The sequence below is a fragment of the Accipiter gentilis genome, chromosome 6, assembly GCF_929443795.1.
Source record: "Accipiter gentilis chromosome 6, bAccGen1.1, whole genome shotgun sequence".
NCBI lineage: Eukaryota > Metazoa > Chordata > Aves > Accipitriformes > Accipitridae > Astur > Astur gentilis.
Genome location: NC_064885.1, coordinates 3,985,575 through 4,009,440, shown reverse-complemented (window position 1 = coordinate 4,009,440; position 23,866 = coordinate 3,985,575). Strand labels below are relative to the sequence as shown.

Genomic DNA, 23,866 nt, shown 5'->3' with positions numbered 1-23,866 from the left:
TTGATATGACAACATATTTACTAACACTAACTTAAATGAAATTACTGGCTGAGTGCCTGTAGTTTCCTGACTCCTGTTCTGTCTTGTCTAGCAAAATCGTGTTGTGGGAGCAATGCAGCTATATTCTGTAGATAGAAAAGTGTCACAACCAATTGAGGGACATGCAGCTAGCTTTGCGCAGTTCAAGATGGAAGGAAATGCTGAAGAATCCACTCTCTTCTGTTTTGCAGTAAGAGGGCAAGCTGGGGGTAAGGTAAGACTTGGTTCTAAATATGCTGTAATCTTTAGCGACTCACCCTGGTTATCTGCTTCCAGGAAACCAAATGGTTTAATGCACAAAGTTGCCTTTAGGAAAGAAAGTGAAGGACTATGTGTCAACCTGGATGCTATATATCTATGTGTGTGAAAACTGGTGCATACAAAGCTTCACAGCAGGGGCTACCTGATGTAGCAGGAGTCTGTTTTGAGTCATGAAGTAAGGTGGCATGTCATAACCAGCCTAATTAGCTGCTTGAAACATGTGACTCTCAGCTTCGCAGGCTAAGCTTAAGGGAAAAGCTGTTGTAATCTTTCTTTGATGCTGATCCCCAGTATCAGGCTTAACTTACTTCCAAAATATTGGATACAAAAAATTGAACACTAGAGTCACAAGGCTAACTAGTGGTCTAATACTAACACTGGAATTATGTGAGCTACTTTGTGACCGCTAAAACAAGGTAAAACCAAAGCTAGATTCAGAGAAACATCTTCAGAAATGTCTCTGTAAAATGTTAACCAACTTGAAAGAGTGCGTATAGTGACCTAATTGAATCCTTAAACTTCTAAGTAGCTAGAGGTAACTAAAGATTATGCTTAACTGTTTCCCTCACTTAGGGTACATGAATACAGTATGCCACACGTTTAGCCAGTGAAAATATTGAGGAAGACTGACTTAGTTTATCTTTGCATAAGCTTGGGATTAAGGCTCAGCAGCAAAAGAATTGCTGTATCTTTATTGTTGAATCTATTGTCACAGAAATTAAATACAACAACTAACAGACTAATCTTATCTATTGCACAGTTACATATCATTGAAGTTGGCACACCACCCACTGGGAATCAGCCATTTCCGAAGAAAGCAGTGGATGTCTTCTTTCCTCCTGAAGCACAAAATGACTTTCCTGTTGCCATGCAGGTATGACAGCTGCAAACAAGAGCATAAGAACTAGTCTGTAGCTTCTCTTGGTGGATGATGTGACACTGTAACAGGGCACTGGAAGCCAGCTGGTCAATATATTGACCTGAGGCTTGGCACTAAACTGTTGTGATTTCTGCCTCTGCTTCAGTGGTGTTAAAGGAAAGGTGCAGACTGAAGGAGCATTCAAAGGCAGCACGTTCCTGTTTATGGGAGAAATATCCATGAATATTTAACTTGTCTTTCAAGCTCTTAAAACATCATTCTACTGTGATAGTACCCAAGTATTAAGTAAAAATGTAACAGCACTTCTAGTTCTCCTGAAATGGCATAGTTATCTGCTGATTATTAAAAGCACTTACTTGCTTTATCCAATATCAAATTTGATTAATCTATTCCTGTCTTGCAGATCAGTGACAAGCACGATGTGGTGTTTCTCATAACAAAATATGGCTATATCCACTTGTATGACCTGGAAACTGGCACCTGTATCTACATGAACAGAATCAGTGGAGAGACTATATTTGTTACTGCACAGCATGAAGCAACAGCTGGAATTATTGGAGTAAACAGAAAGGGACAAGTAAGGAAGCTTTGCCCGGAAACCACTTGTTTAGCTAATCCCACTGGCCCTTAATGATACACTGTAGTGCTCATATCAATGTCTAGAGGTTTACGTAAATTAACAAGACAGAATAGTAGAATGAGGAATATGGTAGTATTGGATAGTTGAACAGGAGTGCAGCTTGTCTGACTTCTAGTTTCTTCTACAGCTCAAGTTCTAGTTGCATAATTTGGAGGGTTTTGTAATGGCAGTCGGTGGATCTAAACACTCTTACTGTTGAGGATGGAACTAGTGTATACCTCTCTTTTTGGGGGCAGATTGTATCCTCTTGCAGAGCATATGCTAATGGAAGTCTTAAATATGTTAACTTTGAACTCTATTGAGAATATCTGGTGTCTGATGGTGTTCTGAGCCCTAAAGAAAATCTGCTACTGTATCTCCATACACATCTAACTTAACTAGTTTAAACTAGTCTGCTAACATTGTACAGCTATTCCTTTAGACTGAATTGATTTCAAATGTTGTCGCTTGTTGAGCATGAATAATACAGAGCAGAAGTCTTGTTCCTAGTTTATCCTCCACGATTGGTTACTTAAGACACCGAGTACAGGTTATAGAAAGATAGTACTTGCATCCCTGTATTTCTGACCTCTGTCAATACCTCAGTTTAAACTGACTGTTACATCATCTGCCGAGATGCAGTCATTGGATGGTCTGTTTCTTAATTCGAATGACACAACTCTGCAGTTATCAAGGGATGGAAAAACTTTCCATGTATGCTATTGCTTTCCTTGTAGAGGTTAGCTTAGCCTTTGGCTCACTTGTATTTGGACTAACTGGAAGTTTTCCTTGATTTATTCAGGTGCTCTCAGTGTGTGTGGAAGAAGAGAATATTATTCCCTACATCACAAATGTGCTGCAGAATCCTGACCTAGCTTTACGAATGGCTGTCCGCAACAACCTGGCAGGTGCTGAGGAACTCTTTGCCAGAAAATTCAATGCACTGTTTGCACAAGGGAACTATTCGGAGGCAGCAAAAGTGGCAGCTAATGCCCCAAAGGTAATAGACTGGTATTCGGAACAGTGCTGAACTCTACCGGCTTACACTGCTTGCTTCAGGAAAGCTTGCTGAATTTCATAAGTAGCAAGATGAGAATCTTGTTACTGCTCCTGTCCTAATGTAGTACTTGACATACCTGTACACAATGTGCTGAGAGTATTGATTGTATACTGGAAGATCTTAAAGCTTGTATGAAGCTCACAGAGGGGGAAAGGAATAAATGATGAAGTAATGGCTATGAGGCTTAATGTTTCTGGTACTTATCTTTACTTTTCCAATGATTAAAAAAGTTTCTATGAAAAGACAGCCTCTAGCTGAGGCTGCACCTGGAAGGAAGATAAAAAGGACAGACTAAGAGACTAAATTCAGATGAGAGGAACTTGCTTGCAGGGAAAAGGGTGTCTTAATTCTGTAGGACAGTCCTGTGAACTTGAAATCTGCATTGTTACTGATAGGCTACTATTGCACATCTTCTGTCAAAACATCTCAAAGGGAATATCTGAGCTGATGTTATACTGCCGCTGACTTATTCCGGGCTGGCAAAACATAATGTTGCTGTGGCAAGCATTTCTAACTTGAGCTTTCTGGAGAAACTCTTGCCAAGCCACAATAGCAGAAGAGAAAACTAAAGTGCATCTTATTTCTGGCAGGGAATCCTGCGTACTCCAGACACCATACGCCGGTTCCAGAGTGTTCCAGCTCAGCCGGGACAGACTTCCCCTTTACTACAGTACTTCGGCATTCTGCTTGACCAAGGGCAGCTGAATAAGTACGAGTCGCTGGAACTCTGCAGACCAGTGCTTCAGCAGGGACGCAAACAGCTCTTGGAAAAATGGTTAAAAGAAGATAAGGTAAATTTGGGGTAGATACCTTTAGAGCCCTGGAGGCGGAGGGACATAACTGCTTGACAGCCTCCCCCCCTTCCCAGGAAAACTCAATGGGGCAACTCATCAATGTGCTAGTGTGATCAAACAGTTGAGCAGTAGATGTTCACTCTACCTGTAACTATGACCCATATTATTGCAAGAGAATTGATCAAATGCTCTAAGAGCTTCACTCATTCTACTTAAAATTACAGCAGAGTCAACTTGGTGTGGAAAAGCTCCTGAACTGCTGCCTTTTTTCCCAAACCACTTCAGGCTTCTTTGGATACTCACTTGCATATACTTTGAGCTGTGGTTATGTTTCTGTAATTAGCTGAAGAAACATGCTGATACAATGTACCATCTAATTCTTTTTAGCTCTATGAATGTATTTCTGACTCCTCTAGAACAGTGAGGAACAGAGCCCATTAGATCACTGCTGAAAGAGTCAGATAATGCTATCAAGCTGGGTCTTAATTTTTTTTTTAAGAGAAATCCAAAAGGAAGACAAATGAGGAAGAAGGTCGTAATGCATTTCAGCAGGGCACTGTTAGGGTGGACTGACTGTATTTCTGTCTTTAAACAGCTGGAGTGCTCAGAGGAGCTGGGAGACCTTGTGAAATCTGTAGATCCTACACTAGCACTTAGTGTCTATCTGAGAGCCAATGTTCCAAACAAAGTCATCCAGTGTTTTGCTGAAACAGGACAAGTCCAGAAGATTGTTTTGTATGCGAAGAAGGTGAGAGGAAATTAAACTGCCAAATCTGTCCTGTGTTTAAGAATAACCAGTGTATGTTCCAATGCAGGTAAAAGTAATTGTGGGGGGAATCTGAGAACCTGTGTAGTGCCTACTTTGGCCTAAGGTTTTGTTATGAATAATTACTGCTAGACTTCATACATGTATCCTTTCCTACTTCCCTATGTAGCCTCTTCCAAATGAGGAAATCCTGACCGGGTTGTGTAAGCTACTGACAGTAGCTTTTACTGAGCTCTGTATTGAACAAGGCGTGTGCTCTCGCTGAGTTATTACTTTTCATTATCTCTTCAGGTTGGATATACTCCAGACTGGATTTTTTTGCTGAGGAATGTAATGAGAATCAGCCCTGATCAAGGACAGCAGTTTGCACAAATGCTTGTTCAAGATGAAGAGCCTCTTGCAGACATAACACAAGTAAATAACTTTATTGCTATGAAATGTTAACTTCAAGGCCTTAAAATTGGTAAGAGGAGCCTTACTCTTACCATCAGAGACAGATTTTGAGCGACAAGTTTGGATTTACCTTTCTGAGACAATGCTGTTTCTTTCCTAGTTTTAAGAACACTCAATGGCAGCTTAGTGCAGTGCCAGAAAAAACAGTTTAGCTTTGGAAGCTGCACTTGATGTTATTTTGTTTAAATATACTTCCAGTTTCTAATCAAAAGCCTAAATCTTCATTTGCAGATTGTGGATGTCTTTATGGAGTATAATTTAATTCAGCAATGTACAGCCTTCTTGCTGGATGCACTGAAGAATAATCGTCCCTCAGAAGGTCCCCTGCAAACACGTTTACTTGAGATGAACCTCATGCATGCACCTCAGGTATGCTTTTCAGAGTTACTGGATTAGGCTTTTCTGTAGCTAGACTAGCCACTGCATTGTGGTCCATATCAAATGCTAGTGATAGTGTTTAGGAACTAAATGAAACTTTTCAATATTCCTTCTAGGTTGCAGATGCTATCCTGGGAAACCAAATGTTTACTCATTATGACCGCGCTCACATAGCTCAGCTGTGTGAGAAAGCTGGCTTGCTACAGAGAGCACTTGAACACTTCACAGACTTGTATGACATCAAGCGTGCAGTAGTTCACACTCATCTTCTCAATCCTGAGGTATGAGATCAAATATCCTGAATCTAGCAAAAGCCATGCCATTAATAATTGCTTTCAACATTTGACTTCGGAGTGTCGAGTGTTCTAATTTGATCTAAAATGGCTTACGTGTCTTTGCAGTGGTTAGTGAATTATTTCGGTTCCTTATCGGTAGAAGACTCTCTGGAGTGTCTGCGTGCTATGTTGTCTGCTAACATTCGTCAGAACCTGCAGATTTGTGTGCAGGTAGCTTCAAAATACCATGAACAGCTGTCAACGCAGTCACTTATTGAGCTGTTTGAGTCTTTCAAGAGCTTTGAAGGTAAGTTTGTACTCTTGCCTCTAGCAAAAGGAGCTAGTGCTCACCTCATCATACATGTGTGTGTAAAGGACTGTCTCTGCTGAAATCTAGAAAGCCATATTGAACTTAAGTACCTGGGCCTCAAAAGTGTTTTAAAACCTGACCTAAACCTTAGTTTTTCTCTTAAGGGGGGCACACACATTCAGTGTTGCATAGTTCAGGTTTCTGAAATCCTACCAAAAAGCTTGGAGCTGTAGACAGCCTTAAAAGTTAACCAAAGAAGCTGCTGGCCTTTTTCCTCTGTCCAAAATGGCCATCTTAAATTTGTGTAGCCTTTGGTTTCGGGCTTTTGTACTTCTCAACAAGATGAGCTGCGTATAGTCTAGTCAGCATGGTGGTATGTCGGTGCTCAAATCTCTGCAGATGTGTGGCTGAACAGCATCTTGCTAAGCTTTAAAGAAAACCTTAAAGACTGAGAACCCAACGTAATCTTGGACTCTTGGAATTTGGAGAAAGTTTAGCAGAATAAGATGCTATTGTAGACAGGTTTCTTGTATAGGCAGCCTATGTGGTTTTTTTTCCAAAAAACACATGAATCTTTCTTGACTGAGTGACTTGGCAGTCACTTGTCTAAAGTAGTCAAGTAGTATATGGCATCAGCTTTAAGTGAACTTTGGCTCCTGGCAAGCAGCTTTTGCACTGTGTATTTGTTTTAGTGAAAGGTGTGATGATAGCTTTTTGGTCACAACTAGTTCTGGTTTTCTAAATTCCTCTTCCTTGCCTCCTGTCTAGGGGTTGTATGGAAGGCACATGCTGGATGTTTTAACAAAGCCGACCTATGGCAATTAATGATAACACATCAGTATTTATCGAAGTTACATATAACACACTAGTCTGTGTAATTCATGGGGACAAACTGCTCTTAATAAAACAATGACAATGCTTGAATCTTTTTCTCAGTTCTTTGTAACTTCTGCAGTAGTCGGATTCAAATTTTCATGTAATTGTAACTTGGAAGGCTTGCTTAAAAGCTAATATTGATCCAACTCAAGTGCTTTAGCAGAATAACGTGTTGACTGTTTTCCCTCAAGGTTTGTTTTATTTCCTGGGCTCTATTGTAAACTTCAGCCAGGATCCAGATGTGCACTTCAAGTATATTCAAGCTGCGTGCAAGACAGGGCAAATTAAAGAAGTGGAAAGAATCTGCAGGGAAAGTAACTGCTATGATCCAGAACGTGTTAAAAACTTCCTCAAGGTAATGTTTGGGTAGCACTGGACTGTCTTGGTCTGTTTGGGGTTCTGATAAAACATGGTCTGTGTCACTACTGAGATGAGTTAGCTCTGTGAAAATACAGATGAGTTGTAACCTTTGCACTTAAGGATCCATCTGTCCTCTTAAACCAGAGGTATCTTAGCATGTTGGCAGTACCTCCTAATAGAGCCTGAGCCTGGAACAGTATCTCAAAAATGGAGAATCTGTCCTATCAGTTCCTCACTTCTCTTAGTAAGGTTAACCTGGCTTGAACTCTTAACCTGTAATAATAGCACCAGCTCATCTAGAACTTGTTGCAGATGTCTGCTATAAAGTAGGAAACAGGTAACTTGAAGGTTGAGAGCAACCATAATGCTAAATGAGTTCAAAACTTAATGCTTATTTACAGTGTCATCAGCTTCAACTGAGTAGCTACAGAAACAACAAATGAATAGTGTCAATTAATTCCATAAATGCCTTCAGAGTTCAGGGTTGATGTGTCTCAAGTCATTTTACTTGTACACGCTTACTGAAATTTTAGCCAGGTGAACAGCAGCTTAGCTCTGCTAGGATTTTGCCGGTGTAAGTACACATGCTAACTGACTTACTGCTAGGATTCAGAGTGTTGCTGAAACATTTCTGAAGAGTGGAAAAAGATGGTGTGCTCAAAGTTCAGATTCTGTAGCCTGTTGTTAGTGCTGAGCTTATTGACAAATGTAACACTGCTAGAAATACCTGAGAAAGTGTGGGAGGGAAAAACTTTTATCTGGGAACATTTCCTGCCTTCATGTTTGTCGGTTACATAGCATAGTCTTAGATTTCGCTGATCATATCTGAAGATGGCAAAACTCTTCAAATGAGAATTCTATAAAAATAACCTGGTGTCATCGAGGTGTAAGGTATGTAAATTGATCAAGCCACCTAAGATATGTTATCAAGCTGTCAAATTCCTGATGAAAGCTATTGTTTTTTGTGCTGTTCCATGTCTGGAATGTGCAGGACATGTACCAGGTAAATCTCCCAGTACAGGCCTCCCTGTGTAAAGTCCTTAAGTGTAATTTATATGTAGGATTATATTCTGGGATGTGCATGTTCGAATAAGTGATCTGAAATATGCATCCGGAATACTGTCTGCCACATAGACTAAGCTTCTGTACTGTAATCGTCGTAATCTTATGCTGAAAGTTGGAATGCTTTTAGATAACTAATCTGATTAGCAATTTAAGTAGTACTGCTACTAGCTTGATTCTTACTGTTCTCTAAATCCAGAGTTAGAAGGTATCATAAGACACATGGTACTTGAAGTCAGTTCTGTATATAAGTTTACGAACCACAAGTTAATCTAGTCTTGGTTAAATTAATTTTGAAATCCCAGAGTGCTAATCCTGCACACCAAACACCAGTGGCGACTAAAAATGGTATCTATAGCTTAGGCTTGTAATAGTTGTATTGTGTTGTAAGACTTTGTAGACTCTGCCATGCAAAGGGGCAGGGTTAAACTTCAGAAAGCTTCTTGCTGTAGGCCCTGAAGTGGGTGTGAGTACTCCTACTTGCTACATGTTGCAAGCAATGAATTGAACAATAAGCTGTCACTATTTGGTTGACTGTTGAATTTTGGCTTTCCAAATTCAGCTGCTTTAACAGTTTAAGTGACTGTATTTGTCTGCTTAAGCCCCAGAACAAAACCAAATTACTAAAGCTCTTCTCTTTATAGGAAGCTAAACTCACTGACCAGTTGCCACTCATCATTGTATGTGATCGCTTTGACTTTGTCCACGACTTGGTGCTGTATTTGTATAGAAATAATCTCCAAAAATATATTGAGATTTATGTACAGAAGGTAAGTTACAATTTGTCACTTGGCTTTAATGAGTCAAACAGATCAATCTTTCTAGTATTATATGCAACTATAGGCATTATGTTTGTAACTATTCTGCAAAAGCCTCATACTTGCGACTGACACTTAAATACCTATTAGTGGCCTCCAGTAAGTTAGCCTTTATGTGAGTCACATATCGTATTCTTCAGTGAAGCTGAGCTGTAACCCCTGCTAACGTGCATCTTGCATGAGGAAGGCTTGGTAGAGTAACTTAGGAATTCTTAGGGTAGTTTTAACTTCCAGCTTTTTAGGGGGTGGGGAAGTTCTTCTTTATACTTCCTCCAGGGACAAACTGGGTTGCTCATGATCTCTTTCTATGGGGACTGAGCATTAGTGAGCCACTGAACTGTGGTGTGAACCCCTGTTGACTGAAGAATTGACTTGCAAGCTTGTCCAGAACCTCAGGAAGCTGGGGGTAAAGGCAGGAAGATGAGGTCAATCTTAACAAGCAGCCTTCATGTGTATTTCTAGAGATGAGTATTGACTGCCTATGCTGCATGACAACACATTGAATTCTTTAAATGATCCTGTTTAGGTGAATCCAAGCCGTCTGCCCGTTGTTATTGGGGGACTGCTTGATGTGGATTGCTCTGAAGACGTGATAAAGAACCTTATCCTTGTAGTGAGAGGTCAATTTTCGACTGATGAGCTTGTTGCAGAGGTTGAGAAAAGAAACAGGTATTAAACTTCTATGAGTCTTTTAACACTGCCAGACTGTAATGGTTGTACTGCTCATTCATCAGTACGTGTCCTCGTTATATAGCTAAAGCTGGTACTGACATAAGGAGCTGCCATTGGGTGAGCAAGCAGCAAAAGTCTGCTTTACTTCTTGGCTGATGTGGGGATCCCCCTTAAGCAGCTTCCAGATAATGAGTCTTGGGCATGTGATGTTCTTCATGGTGTCAGAAAGTTACACCATTATAATAATGAACCAGAATGCAGGTCAAAATGGAATGCTATAACTCTGGTTTAGTTACTGACTCTATCCTATGCTGAAGTTGACTTCTATAGTGAAGAAACTGTGCAAGTGGATACTTGCTTATTCACTCAACCTCTCTAATCTGAAAACTGCTTCCTTCTAGGCTGAAACTGCTTCTGCCCTGGCTGGAAGCAAGAATTCATGAGGGTTGTGAAGAGCCTGCAACTCACAATGCACTGGCCAAAATATACATTGATAGCAACAACAACCCAGAAAGATTCCTGCGTGAGAATCCTTATTATGACAGTCGCGTTGTTGGCAAGTACTGTGAGAAGAGGGACCCTCACCTGGCCTGCGTGGCTTATGAGCGTGGACAGTGCGATTTGGAACTTATTAATGTACGTATGCCAAGGCAGCTGACTCATTGGTTAAATTCTAACCTGAGTATCATGGGATAGATATTTGGGTTTATGACTGACAAAAGCACTTACTTCATAAAAAGTATTAAGCTAGGAACTGCTCACTTCTAATAGAATGGGTAGCTGTTTAATCTCCTTCTGCAACTTAATGAGAAATGTGGGACTCCCCTGGACATCCTAGAATGGGAAGCTGATGGAAGTATCAAAGCCTGAGATTTCTAGTGTGCATCTCAGGCAGGCTTAGTTAATGTTGCAGTAAATTATCTCATCCATTGTAGGCTCAAGAACTGTGACCTCACTCTGAATTAACTTTGCCTTTCACTAGGTGTGCAATGAGAACTCCCTTTTCAAAAGTCTTTCCCGCTACTTAGTTCGTCGTAAAGACCCTGAACTGTGGGCCAGCGTACTACTGGAAAGCAACCCTTACAGAAGACCGCTGATCGACCAGGTAAAACTGACAAAACATTAAAAGCCTTTGTTGTCCTAACTTGACTTGCTGGTACCTGACTTAACTGATTTGTCAATGGCTCAACTCTGCCTACAGGTTGTACAGACTGCACTGTCAGAGACGCAGGACCCTGAGGAAGTCTCTGTTACTGTGAAGGCCTTCATGACTGCAGATCTTCCTAATGAGCTTATTGAACTGCTGGAGAAAATAGTTCTTGATAACTCTGTGTTCAGTGAGCACAGGTGTGTAAAGTCAAAACTAAGTCATAGGAAACTTGAAATTATACCTGGTGCAGGTGCCAAATTGCTGTAATGTAGAACAGCAAATAAACTAATACCCTCTGCAGAGGAGAGGATGAATTTCCTGATCATTACTTGGTATGTACTAATATTTTCTTCCTCTATTTAGGAATCTGCAGAACCTTCTCATTCTCACAGCTATTAAGGCTGATCGCACCCGTGTCATGGAATACATCAATCGCCTGGATAACTATGATGCTCCAGACATAGCCAATATAGCTATCAGCAATGAGCTTTTTGAGGAGGCATTTGCTATCTTCAGGAAGTTTGATGTCAACACATCAGCTGTACAGGTATCTTAAAATCTCACTCTGTAATAACTCCTTGTGACATGTGTATCCTCACACCAGGACTTTGCTGTTAGCTTGTGACTTCAGTACTTAACACCAATTAGCAAAGTGACCAAAGCTGCTCAGTGTCTTGTCTTACGAAGTAGAACAAATGTCGTGTATTGAACCCTCTAGTAAGTGAAACTTCGTAAGCCTAAAATCACTCATGATGCGTGTGTTGTATAGAGTAGTCCCTGTTTTAAAAGCAACTGTGGATCCATTGAAGAACTAACATAAACAAAACAGCTCAGTGTCTGTACAACTGACCTTTATAGATAGTGGCTGATCATGGTAACCCTTTCTTTAGGTATTAATAGAGCACATTGGAAACCTGGATCGTGCATATGAATTTGCTGAACGCTGTAATGAGCCTGCTGTGTGGAGTCAGCTGGCTAAAGCACAGCTTCAGAAGGGGATGGTAAAGGAAGCGATTGACTCGTATATTAAAGCAGATGATCCTTCCTCATACATGGAAGTTGTTCAAGCTGCCAATGCCAGTGGTATGATTAAGTTTTATTTAAATCTTTCCTGTTGATGTTGTTCAGTTCTTTTGAGTGGTCTGTTGCTCAAACTGCAGTTCTGTCAAACCTATATGTTGATGCAAGTGGAGGAATCTGGTCCTTTCAATCTCGTCCTAGATGAGAATGGGAAAAGGCAGTGTATTCCATTTGCAGATAATCAGTGGTCTTTTAACTACCTTCTTTAGCTAGCTGGAGACTTCTGTCAGAGCAGTTGCTGCTAAGGAGGTCTTTGCGTGAAGTTAAATACCAGGATATATTTAGTTAGGCCCATTGTCAGGTGACTTTATTAATCTAATGTAGCATGTGCAGTATGAAGGCTAGTCTTGATTTTTGGGGAATAGCTGTAGAAATACTTAAGTCAAACTAGATTGAGCTGGTAGTATAGCTTAAACACAAGTGTCCTCAATGGTGGGAAGTAAGCATTCTGAACTCTGTTTCATAGGAAACTGGGAAGAACTGGTGAAGTATCTCCAGATGGCACGCAAGAAGGCCCGGGAGTCATATGTGGAAACAGAATTAATCTTTGCTCTTGCTAAAACAAATCGCCTAGCAGAGCTAGAAGAGTTTATCAATGGACCCAACAATGCACATATCCAGCAAGTGAGTGAGACTGAGTTTCAGTTTTGCTGAATCACAGCAGCAGGTTCCTTAGGCCTTGCTAACCAGAGGGTTGTTGGGACTTCTGTCTCTTTGGATATGCAGATAGATCTTGGACTTCAAAAGTATTTCCATTTTGATAATGGCTTGAATGCTACACGTTTTATGTAAGCTCTTGACTGAAAAGCTGCACGAATAACCTGGTTATGCTCTCCTGTAGGTTGGCGATCGCTGTTATGATGAAAAGATGTATGAAGCAGCTAAGCTGTTGTATAACAACGTGTCCAACTTTGGCCGTTTAGCTTCGACTTTAGTTCACCTAGGTGAATACCAGGCAGCTGTGGATGGTGCTCGGAAAGCAAACAGTACTCGCACATGGAAAGAGGTAAACTCACTGGTTGAATGAGTTCAGGGGCTTCAAGGCTGTACCCTCTTCAGAAGCCTTGATTATAAGCGATAATGCGATTGTCAATTCCAGGTCTGCTTTGCTTGTGTTGATGGAAAAGAGTTCCGCCTGGCCCAGATGTGTGGACTCCATATTGTAGTACATGCAGATGAGTTGGAAGAGCTAATCAACTATTACCAGGTAATTAAGCTGACTCCTGTTACACAGTCAAAGTCTAAATTCTTTCATGGCAACTCTGTCCAAAACTGGAGATGTAGTCAGGTTGGTTCCTAATGTGAAAAATCTCTAACTGTCTGTATCTCTTAGGATCGTGGCTACTTTGAAGAGCTGATAACTATGTTGGAAGCAGCACTTGGACTTGAGCGAGCACACATGGGGATGTTTACAGAGCTAGCAATTCTCTACTCCAAGTTCAAGCCACAGAAGATGAGGGAGCACTTGGAGCTGTTCTGGTCCAGAGTCAACATCCCCAAGGTGAAAGTCTGAGGCCTTAAATTTAACTTGAGACGCATCTGTCAGGATTGTCTGTACCCTAGCTTTTATAATAGTAGATCTTGAGGTTATTAATAGCACTAAAGCCTGAGCGCTGATGGACACTGATAGCAATATATGTTAATTGGAATTTCTAATATGCTTTTTGCTTAGGTTCTGAGAGCTGCAGAACAGGCCCATCTCTGGGCTGAACTGGTATTCTTGTATGATAAGTATGAAGAATATGATAACGCCATAATCACAATGATGAATCACCCAACAGATGCTTGGAAAGAAGGCCAGTTCAAAGATATCATCACTAAGGTATTACTTTCCTAGTGAAAGGAGGTAAATTTATTGCTATGTGCATTTCAGTTCTCTTCTTTCACTAGTAGCCTGTTTAAAATTCAGTTCTTGATATTGCCACATAATTTCAAAGCAAGTCAACTACAGTAACGAGATCTCTAGAGACAAGAATGAGTGTTGGATGGGTGGCTCACTTGTGCTGGAATATCTAAGGTTATGTCTGTCATTTGGATTTCTCTACAATAAAGCTTCTGCTCTGAATGTACATCCTTATTCATCTCTAGGTGGCCAATGTGGAGCTGTATTACAAGGCAGTTCAGTTCTATTTGGAATTTAAACCTCTGTTGCTCAATGATCTGCTGATGGTGTTGTCCCCTCGGCTTGACCACACTCGTGCTGTCACCTTCTTCACAAAGGTAATTTTCCTATTATCCACATCAAAGAAAAAAGTTGCAGTTGGAAAAGTGCTTAGCTGTAGTAGCATTTTAAAATACTTAGCATCTTTCCTGTGAGGTAGTGAAGTAGTTAGGAGACCTCTACAAAAAGTTATCTTGACTTAAATTTATCTATCTGATTCCTTAAAGGTTAAACAGCTACCACTGGTTAAGCCCTACCTGCGCTCTGTTCAAAATCACAACAACAAATCAGTGAATGAGTCCCTGAACAACCTCTTCATTATTGAAGAAGACTACCAGGTATGTCTTGTCTTGAAACAGTAGTATCGGGAACAGGTATCAACTTGCATGCTCCTCTGTATGCTTCATAACAGAAGCAGCTATTTCTGAATTTCAAAGTTCTATTCAGGCTGGGGCTTCTGTGTCAATATTAACCTAATATTCTCAGTCTGTTTAATGTCTAGAAACATAGGTTTCTTTCTTGTTTTCAGTAGATTTTACCTGCTTGCTGTTAACTTGAATTCCTTAAGTGTATGTTCTTTGACACTTCAAACTGAACTAGTGGTGACTAGCCAAGGATTAAGCGGAGAACTGTTAGTGGCTTTCTAGAAGCTTTTTGGGTCGTCCCTACTGGGGATAGACTGGCTACTTTGTTATGAGTGTGACAGATCAGCTTTTATTTAAGGCAAACAGCGGGTGCTAAGGAAAGAACTCACAGAAAGCGCAAACAGTTGTGATGTCTAGCTGTTCTACTGTTTTCAGAGAGCAGCTGTCTGGTATTTGGAGGCTCTTAAACTCAGCAATCACTACTGAAAAATACTAACTGGAATACCCTAAACTACATGTGTCAAACACCAGCTTCTCAAAAAAAAAAAAAAAAAAAAATCAGTCTCTCTGCAAGTCTGGCTAGAATACTTTATTCTCCTAGAAGTAGGAATACAGAACTGAGATGTATGGAAAATGTTTCTGTCTTTGTGGATGGGGTCATACTCTTGAAGTGTGAATAACTTTTTTTCTACTTAACTCAGGCTCTTAGGACTTCTATAGATGCTTATGACAACTTTGACAACATTTCTCTTGCTCAACGTTTGGAGAAACATGAACTAATAGAGTTCCGAAGAATTGCTGCCTATCTCTTCAAAGGAAACAATCGCTGGAAACAGAGTGTAGAACTCTGTAAGAAAGACAGACTGTATAAGGTAAGAGCACTACACAGGTCTGGTTTAGCACACTTGGCTTGTTTGGAGACCTGTGACTTACTGGTAAAGTTGCATCATTTTGGATGCCACTAGGCAGTGTTTGTTGCTAATATGGCAAATCTTGCTTCAGAGTGGCAGTAGATGGACAGATTTCTTGGAAACAAGGCATAGAATGCCTCCTCTCTGCTCACATCAGTAATAGGTTGCAGCTTAGTTAAATACCGCATCCATGTGAGTGATTGTACTATGGCACCTGAGGCTAAACAGACTCTCTCCTGTTGTAGGATGCAATGCAGTATGCTTCAGAATCCAAAGATACTGAGTTGGCAGAAGAGTTGTTGCAGTGGTTCTTGCAGGAGAACAAGAAAGAATGTTTTGGTGCTTGTCTCTTCACCTGCTATGATCTCCTAAGGCCAGATGTTGTCTTGGAAACAGCGTGGAGGCACAACATCATGGACTTTGCCATGCCATACTTTATTCAGGTCATGAAGGAATACTTGACCAAGGTAAGAGCAGGTGCTTCTCCAACACTGAAAGCTTGTTAGTCACTGTGGTGTATGCCTTGAGACTGTCTGCTTGCTACTAACATTGATTTGGGCTTTGTCAGATGTGTGTCTGTCCATGTCCACACTTATTTTTCAGTCCATCTGGGGAGAGACTTCGCCCTCTAAGAGACTGAAACACTTGCAGACTCCACCCTATCTGCCAATTACAGAACCTACATCAGTAGTATTTGCCTGTCCATGGGCAGTGTCTTAAAGTAGTTCCAGGATTCAGGCTTTTCATATGCTGTGTCAGTCAGGAATCCCAGCTGGGATCAAGCTCTAACTAAATTCTAGACTGTATACTAAAAAGGCTTTATAGCTAGATCTTGAGTTAACTTTGCCTGCTGCGCATTTAACCCTAAAATGTGGCTCTTATACTTAATGACACTAATTATGACTCAGCTTTTGTTTGAAATTACTTAGGATGGGAAAGTACTTGGTAATGCTCTGACAGACTTGAACCAGATTTGAGTTAAATACCAACTGTCACTAGCAAGATTTGCCCAACTGAAGCTTTTAGAGTATCTTTTAGTGAAATGGTGTAAATTCCTTAATGATTAAGACTCTATGAGAAGTAAAACCATAACTCAAGCATGAGTCAATGAAGACTAGAGTGGCTGTTTGTCTAGAAGATTTGCTTGGCTGTTACTTCTAAAGGCAGGACTACTCTGTAGTCATATAGCAATCTGCTATCCTTAAATGCTGTATTTTGGGGGAGGTGGGGAGCTATCTAAGCAATAGCACTGCTTGTCAGATGTACCTTATGTACCAAGCTAATACTAGGCCTCTCTTGAGAGTAGTAGTCTTGGAGTAGGATTCTTAAAGATTAAAATTTCATGATCTGCTGAATGATTAGGATCTAGCTGTAGTGTAGCTAATGAAATCAATGCAGTAAGATCTAGCAACAAGCAGAGCTGCCTTTCTAAAGCAGATACTTCTGGTGTATCTTTGTTTTTATTCGCCTGTACCTTAATTATTTCTTCCCTGACGCTTTTGTTTCTACCTTTTATATGCTAAATATGGAATTTGATTTTTCTAAGCTGCACCTTCTGAATTCCTTTGCAGGTTGATGCAATAAAGGAAAAGGTGAAAGTTGATTCTTGTTTTCCATCTTTAAGTCTGGAGGACTAAGTCTAAGGATTCTGCATGAGTGTTTTTCTTTCCTATGTTTACTACACTGCTGCTACTGCTTTTCCCCCAAACAATATATCACTAAAGCATATGCAAATTGTTTAACTCCACAAGTAGCTAGTGCTGTAGGACAAAAGTAGATTCATTTGCTACTAATAAGCTAATAGATCCTCAGGAAGGGCATACAGGTGATCAGTTGGATCACAGTCAACCTGGTATCGAAAGGATACACAAGTGCTACTATTTGACAGCCAACCTGACTGGAAGAACCTCCTACAATAAGAAATAAGTCTTGGACCACTGTCTCTGAACCATAAATCAATATGGCATTCGGTAGTTTAAGGACTGTGATCCAGTTTCTGATCTCTTGACCATTACTAATGCGTGCTGACAGTAGGCAGAATAGATACTAGCTGCTTCAGAAGAGACTCTTCTTCATTCAGGTGTCCAGTTCTTATGGTGCTAGTCTAATCCACATGGTGCTCTAGTTCACATAGCAACTTAAAACTTCAGCTATTAGACAAAGTCTGTGGTTCTCTTCCTTGTAGTAAATTTCTTGTAGTTGTGCAAAAAAGACTGCCTTCCAAGCTCTTCAGCTTCACTAAACTTCTCTTGCTACCTCATTAAAAAAAAAAAAGAAAGAAAAAAAAAAAAAGGTAATGCTCATTGCTCTTCTGAGGCTACTCTGAGGCTTGCCTTTTGCTATGCAATTTTGCCCTTCTGAAGGGCATTCTTTAAGGTTTCTGTCCATCTGCTTCTGTACAAGTACCACTCCGATTCTCCTTAGACCAGAGGTCAGCCCTAGTGTGAGTTTTCCATTAATGTGATTGAGCAAAGGGCGAACAAACTGACAAATGGCTTGAAGATAGACTAAATGCAAACTGCTTCTTGGTGACGAGATGTCTGTAATTACACCACTGGAACTCAAGGCTAACCTGACTAAAATGTGTAGTGTAAGGTCCTTCAGCAGCTAGTAAGTGAGGCAGTAAGAAAGCGTGTGTGTGAAAAAAGGTAATTGAACTGCAGTGTTTGCATAAACTACGCATGTGTAGCAGTCATTGCAATTACATCCCACTATTCCTTAAGCTACAAGGCATTGCTGTGGGCTGCGTGTGGTTTTTTGGGGGGAGCCTGTATGGCAGTCATCTTCAGACCTCACTCTTGCTTCAGTACTTTTGCCTCTTTTTCATGCACACATAACACAATAACATTGAATGCATGTTACTTTTCCTCTGCAGCTTATAGCAGTCCCTGTGGAAAAGCCTTTAAAACAATCTTGCTACAAGTGTATAGGGTACTGAACCTGGTGATGCTCAAGCAAATGGTGTAAGAACCATCCTGCAGGCTGGTTTGAAACTTGTGCTTGTTATTGTAAATATTTGTTTAGTCCTGAGGGGAGGCATCAAAACTGGGTCAAAGATGCATTTAATGTCCTGGGCTGGAGGCTTTCCAAGTGTGTGTAAGCCAAATGCCTCTGCTTAGTAGCAAACTCTGCACATTCTCCTTGGATTTGCATCTCTAAACTTGTGCTTCTGTGTTCAGTGTGTTGCTATTCAAGTTAAAAACAGTGCAGTTCTCGGCACGGTGTCTGGAAATGAGTCTTGAAGCATTGACATACACTCCTGCGCACTTTGACAGCAGCAAGCCAGATACTGGTGTGAGGCAACAAAAAGGCTTGCCATGAAAGCCCAGTCAATGAATGAACTCGTAAAGCTCAGGACTTACACCACTTCCTGGATTTATGCCTCTAATTGAGGTTACAGATTAACAGGTTTATGGAACACATGTTGTAATTCACAACTAAACGGAAGAAAGCCGTTAGAGCTGCCTGCAAATATTTGCTAAGGTAGCACAGTTAAGCTGAAAACTGTTCAACTCATGGACGTTGGCATAGCTGAAAAAGTAATGCTGACCCTGTGTAAGTACAGGAAACCTGTCTTCCAACTCCTTTATTAAGGACACAAATGAAACGAAAGACTAATCTGGTTTGTGAGTTGTCTTACTGTCTTAAAAAGTAATTGGCATGATTGTCTCTGACTTTATTCTAGATCTTATCTCCCAGGTAAAATATCAATATCTAATTTTTGTGGTTTTAGTTTCAGGGCCTGCCTTAGACTGTAGTAATGCTGAGTTTCCTTGGATCTGTTTTAGTAACAAGCAATATTTCACTACAGAAGAAGTTTCTTCTCTTGCCTTTCTGTAGGGGTGGGCTAACAGCACAATTGCACTTGCTGTGCAGCAGAGTGAAGCTGGCTAGTCTTGTCTTGTTACTGTGTATTAAGCTCAAACAAGTTGAGCGAGTATTCCTGGGTTTAGGCTGACTGCCACACAGTTCTAGAGTGGAAAAAAGCAAGTCTTATACACATGCATTCTCTGCATTTGAACTTAAATTGCATGAGTGAATGGGTTTGGAAAGTGAAATCTTGAGGCTCAAGTGACATGTCGGATGCTATTGCAGTCTGCCGTATACAAACACCAACTTCAGATTACTTTGCCTCAATGTTGTATTCAGGGAAACTTCTCCAGGTCTGGGCATTATCTTAGCAATTGCTCCAACACCAAAGGTCTCCAACTGACATTGTGCTAAAATCTGAGTTTGTGCCCTAAGGCTGTTGGTTTGAAGCAGTTGGAGCAACAGTGACTGATGAGCTTACTGATGTCAAAGCAGCTCTAGTCCAGTATGAGACCTTTCATACAAAGCTTCAGCCTGGAGTGAGCTTTCAAAGCAGTTCCACAAATCCCTCAATTAGGGGTTTTTTTCAGGAAACGGACAATCTTGACTGCACCAGTACCAACATTGCTACTTGAATTGATCTTAACTTTGTAAATGGTCTCCTTTTCTTGATGGGTGTTAACATACCACTAAGGCTTTTCCACTTCTCTGCCATGAATAAGTACCTCTTTCAGAGGAGTTTTTTTAATTGTTGGTCTCAATTCCAGGTCGATAAACTGGATGCATCGGAGTCTTTGAGAAAGGAAGAGGAGCAAGCTACAGAAACACAACCTATCGTTTATGGTAATGCTTTAGTTCATGTGTTGTCAGTAACACATTTCACTTTTAAAACAACACTTCTCTAGTCATGTGTTTTTTCAAGTAAGTCAGGACATGGTTTAGTGGGCATGGTGCTGTCGGGTTGATGGTTGGATTCGATGATCTTAAAGGTCTTTTCCAACCTAAACGATTCTATGATTCTAAGCCCTTGGAAATGGGAACGTTCTTCATGTGAAATCAAGTCTTAAAGGAATGTGTTCCAAAATACTAAATAAAGTACCACTCTGATGCTGCTAAGATTGGATATGGACTGCAGGATTTAAGATTGTCCTAGCTCATTAAGGAAGTGCTTTCTAAAGAAAAGGAGTGTGAGAGCTGTACTCTTCCAGCAAGTGCAGTATTTGGATCTTGCTCAACACACTTTACGTCTGTCTCGGGTATTTCCTTTGTATCCAGGTTATTCCACTAATTCTAGTAAGAGTTACAAATATGAATTCCATCCAGTGATAAAGGAGCCTCCAGTGTATAGCTGACATCTCTAGTCACCACACCCTGAAGCAGCACAATAATTGTGGACTATTGGCCATAAAGCCACTGGGTGTAATGTTTCAAGACCTAGCTCTGAGTACTCATGTGACAAGTAACCCTATCTACGCTGTCTCTAAAGCAAAAAATCTTGCAACAGTTGTCTCTATGCACGCTTAATATTCTTAATGTGTTTGAATTGCTACTATAAGGCTGAACTAGTCTGGAAACTGTGTCCTGGCCCATCATGCCACTATCACTGCGAACTATTGGGCCATCTCATTAAATTGGTATCGTAAGTAGCCGAAAGTCAGATGTTTGACAAAGATGTAATTCTCCAGAATGAACTATTCCATTGTAGTGAGTGTGGCTTATGGGCATGTTTTAGAAGGTGTTTCTGTACTTCAGGACTGCAGGAGTCAAGCCTCTGCATCAAGCTCACTGTAGCATAGGACTCTGGCCTTAAATTAAGTAGAGTTACTAATACAATTGGAGCAGGAAATGCTATTCCAAAGCCAAACTGATTCTGGGACTGGGTGAGCTCACTGCCTAAGGAATAGGAAGCTGTTCTGTTCTCTCCCATCAGGTTTCTAAGAACTTAAACTACTTGCCCCAGATTTCAAGAATCTGTCAGTGTCCATGTACTTCATAGTGTAGTATTTTTAGCTATATACTCTGTTGTCCTGAGGTTTTGTGGGGAGATACCTGTTCTGGCTGCTAAGGACCCCAAACCAGGTCAACGGGGACTTACCTGTTAAACATACAAACATCTACAGGGAAGTTGCAGGAATTCTGCTGACTGAACTCTTGGTACTGAGGAATAAAGACGAAACTGTTCTGTCTTCCAGGTCAGCCACAACTAATGTTGACAGCAGGACCCAGTGTCGCAGTTCCTCCACAAGCACCTTTTGGCTATGGCTACACTGCACCTCCATATGGGCAACCACAGCCTGGCTTTGGGTACAGCATGTAAGATGCAGCACAAGTCAGTTTGGAGCTAGCGTATTTTCTTACTGAAACTCCACCGTCCCTCCCCGCTTTAACTCATAACAGGGAAAAGCAAGAGTTCTGCCTCGTGTTCTTGTAACCTTTATTTCATGAAGGACTGTTTTTTCTAGCGCAAACTATTTGAATCACTTATGTTAAATCTTTTTCACATTCCATGTCACTTAGACTTTACTTTAAAAGGGGAATAGTTTAAACAACTTTGTTCAAGTGGGCTTTTGCAGGACTGCTTATTACCATTAAGTCTATTGTGAAGATTCTGATTTGCACTCTATAGTGTTACACTCTAATATTAAATCTTAAGTTCATTGTATGTGAGCAGCTTACAGTATGTACTGTCTATTCTAAACGCATTTAAGTCTCACTGTATATTCGGAGAAAGCTAAAGTGAAGATACTTGTATTTGACCTTGCAAGACCGCTGACAAGAGACAACACTAATCAGCATATCCTACCTTGGTTGGATTGCGTAGCTCTAAAAGAATTTAAAATGCGTACAGACAACCTTGCCTGACTTAAAATGAGTAAAAGTTTTTTTTCCTTAACCTATGCAGGTTTTTCCAGTTATGCATATAGAAAATGCTAGTGTCTTTTTGCTCACTCCATATGTAACAGATGACCTTATGTTGTGCTGTATCCTGTGCTTTTGTGGGACATTCCATTCAGGAACAGAGCACCATGATTCCAATCTGTGTATTTACTAACCCTGCCCTGAGGTTTGTGTATGTTGGATATTGTGGTGTTTTAGATCACTGTTTTGAGTGTACAGAAGAGAGAATTCAAGCATATTGCTGTTCAGTTTTGTTTGTGCAATTTGAAATTACTCAATTTAAAAATAAATTACTGGACTGTGGACATGCTGCATAGTGGTAGCTTCACTTTACTGTCTTCAAAAAGGACCTTCGAACTCAACCCAAGTATTACAGTGCTAGTAGTATGGGGCATGCAAGTGCGTACAGTCAAGGGTATGAGGGGCCATTAGAAGAGCAGCAATGGAGACCATTAGTGGTGTCTTGCACTGAGGGGGCAATACAAGAAAATATGTAACGCTTTTTCTATAGAAAGATTATGCCAGAGAGAAGAAAATAGCACTTTTCAAGAGTTGGCTGCATTGTGGTCAACTACAGCATATTTGACCAGGTGATACGTTAGGATTGTAGTAGGGTGTGTCAGTTAATTTGAGATCATGTTCTAGGTATGTAAGTTGCCTTAAATATATTTAGCTTCAAATAAAATTGACTTAAATGTTTCTCTATGAATACTGTCATATTTGAGTGTAACGAGTATTACAGCACTGGCTGTATTTGTGATAGCTGTTAGAAGCTTCTGTCTCTTAACCAGGAGCCGTCCTCAGTGTCAGGTTCCAGCTCTGAGGCTGAATCCCCTCCCTGCTTGCTCCTGTGAACTCCGCAGTTGTATTGTGTGATGCTGTCAGCCGAGCATTGCAGCTGTTCCATGTGTAACGGTGGGTGTAAGAATCTGGGGGAGGGCTAAACCTGCCACAGGCTGTAGGTCTTTGTTCAAGAGTGAGGTGGATCAGAAGTCTGCAGTGAGTACTGTCAGTCTTTGAAAAGTATTATGCCTAAATAAGAGGTGCGGTATAAAAACTTCTCTATTTTCTGTGTTTATTGCACTTGCTTAGGCTTGCGTTTCAACACCTCTGACGCTTCCCTCTGGGTCTGTTAACTTGACTGATGGAGACAAATCCTTCCGTTCTCTTTTTTACACCATGTTTCATGGGTATTCAACAGGAAGAGATGGCTGAGAGGCTGTAAAAGACACATGCTCAACAGCAGGATTCTCAAAAACCAGCTTTGTTACAAAACTGACTCGTAGAAAGTCCACGTAATTTAGAAGTGCAGGGAACTTGCCTTTTAACAGCGTTAGAGCTGCAAGGGTAGAATTCACACGAGCCATGATCACTGTGCTCTGAACTCTGTCCGGTAACATCTGTTACAGAGTACTTCCTTAAACGCAGGAGGACCTGTTTAATTCTCGTAAAACAAGATTTAAGTTTGCCCCCCCGTGTGACAAGCTGTTTATATGTAGTATTCCTTGGCTAAACAGGGCACGCTGACCTGCTTGCAGTAGCTACACAAACACCTCCAGCATGGAGTGTGGCCTACAGTGTCTCCCCACGATTGTTTACTGGCTCTTCTCAAGGTCTGGGCTGCAAAACCTGTTTAACGTGGTCAGTCTTGCACCACACACAAGCTATTGCATCAGTTACTCTATTAGAAAGTGTTTGTGCAGGAAGTTGGGGCAATTTTAAACTGCTTCAGCAGCTCATCCTTACATTCTTTAATTCAGAATCTCTTCAGAAAAAAACCCTGTAAGGCAGAGAGGGGGAACCTGTCATTCTTAACACATGGGATAAATGCGCTTAAGCTTTACTAATGCTTCTGTTCAGCCAGTAAA

General features: G+C 40.8%; 1 protein-coding gene across 3 annotated transcripts in view; it reads left to right on the top strand.

Annotated features, from left to right (window-relative positions):
• The window catches only part of CLTC (clathrin heavy chain), a 35,403-nt gene extending 13,102 nt beyond the window's left edge, over nt 1–22,301 (top strand). For 2 of the 3 annotated variants that reach the window (XM_049804036.1, XM_049804038.1), the window contains exons 4-33: nt 92–253; nt 1,061–1,174; nt 1,584–1,757; nt 2,602–2,799; nt 3,450–3,650; nt 4,249–4,401; nt 4,711–4,833; nt 5,104–5,241; nt 5,367–5,531; nt 5,652–5,832; nt 6,903–7,066; nt 8,778–8,903; nt 9,478–9,620; nt 10,025–10,259; nt 10,606–10,728; nt 10,825–10,970; nt 11,137–11,320; nt 11,664–11,856; nt 12,320–12,477; nt 12,695–12,859; nt 12,953–13,060; nt 13,187–13,354; nt 13,526–13,675; nt 13,942–14,073; nt 14,242–14,352; nt 15,081–15,251; nt 15,536–15,757; nt 16,862–16,882; nt 19,868–19,943; nt 21,293–22,301. In XM_049804036.1, the coding sequence (XP_049659993.1) occupies nt 92–253; nt 1,061–1,174; nt 1,584–1,757; nt 2,602–2,799; nt 3,450–3,650; nt 4,249–4,401; nt 4,711–4,833; nt 5,104–5,241; nt 5,367–5,531; nt 5,652–5,832; nt 6,903–7,066; nt 8,778–8,903; nt 9,478–9,620; nt 10,025–10,259; nt 10,606–10,728; nt 10,825–10,970; nt 11,137–11,320; nt 11,664–11,856; nt 12,320–12,477; nt 12,695–12,859; nt 12,953–13,060; nt 13,187–13,354; nt 13,526–13,675; nt 13,942–14,073; nt 14,242–14,352; nt 15,081–15,251; nt 15,536–15,757; nt 16,862–16,882; nt 19,868–19,943; nt 21,293–21,417 (4,530 nt within the window). In that variant the 3' untranslated portion in view covers nt 21,418–22,301. The remainder of the gene's footprint in view (nt 1–91; nt 254–1,060; nt 1,175–1,583; nt 1,758–2,601; nt 2,800–3,449; nt 3,651–4,248; nt 4,402–4,710; nt 4,834–5,103; nt 5,242–5,366; nt 5,532–5,651; nt 5,833–6,902; nt 7,067–8,777; nt 8,904–9,477; nt 9,621–10,024; nt 10,260–10,605; nt 10,729–10,824; nt 10,971–11,136; nt 11,321–11,663; nt 11,857–12,319; nt 12,478–12,694; nt 12,860–12,952; nt 13,061–13,186; nt 13,355–13,525; nt 13,676–13,941; nt 14,074–14,241; nt 14,353–15,080; nt 15,252–15,535; nt 15,758–16,861; nt 16,883–19,867; nt 19,944–21,292) is intronic. The other variant, XM_049804037.1, reaches the window with a different exon arrangement.
• Nucleotides 22,302–23,866: the final 1,565 nt, after the last annotated feature.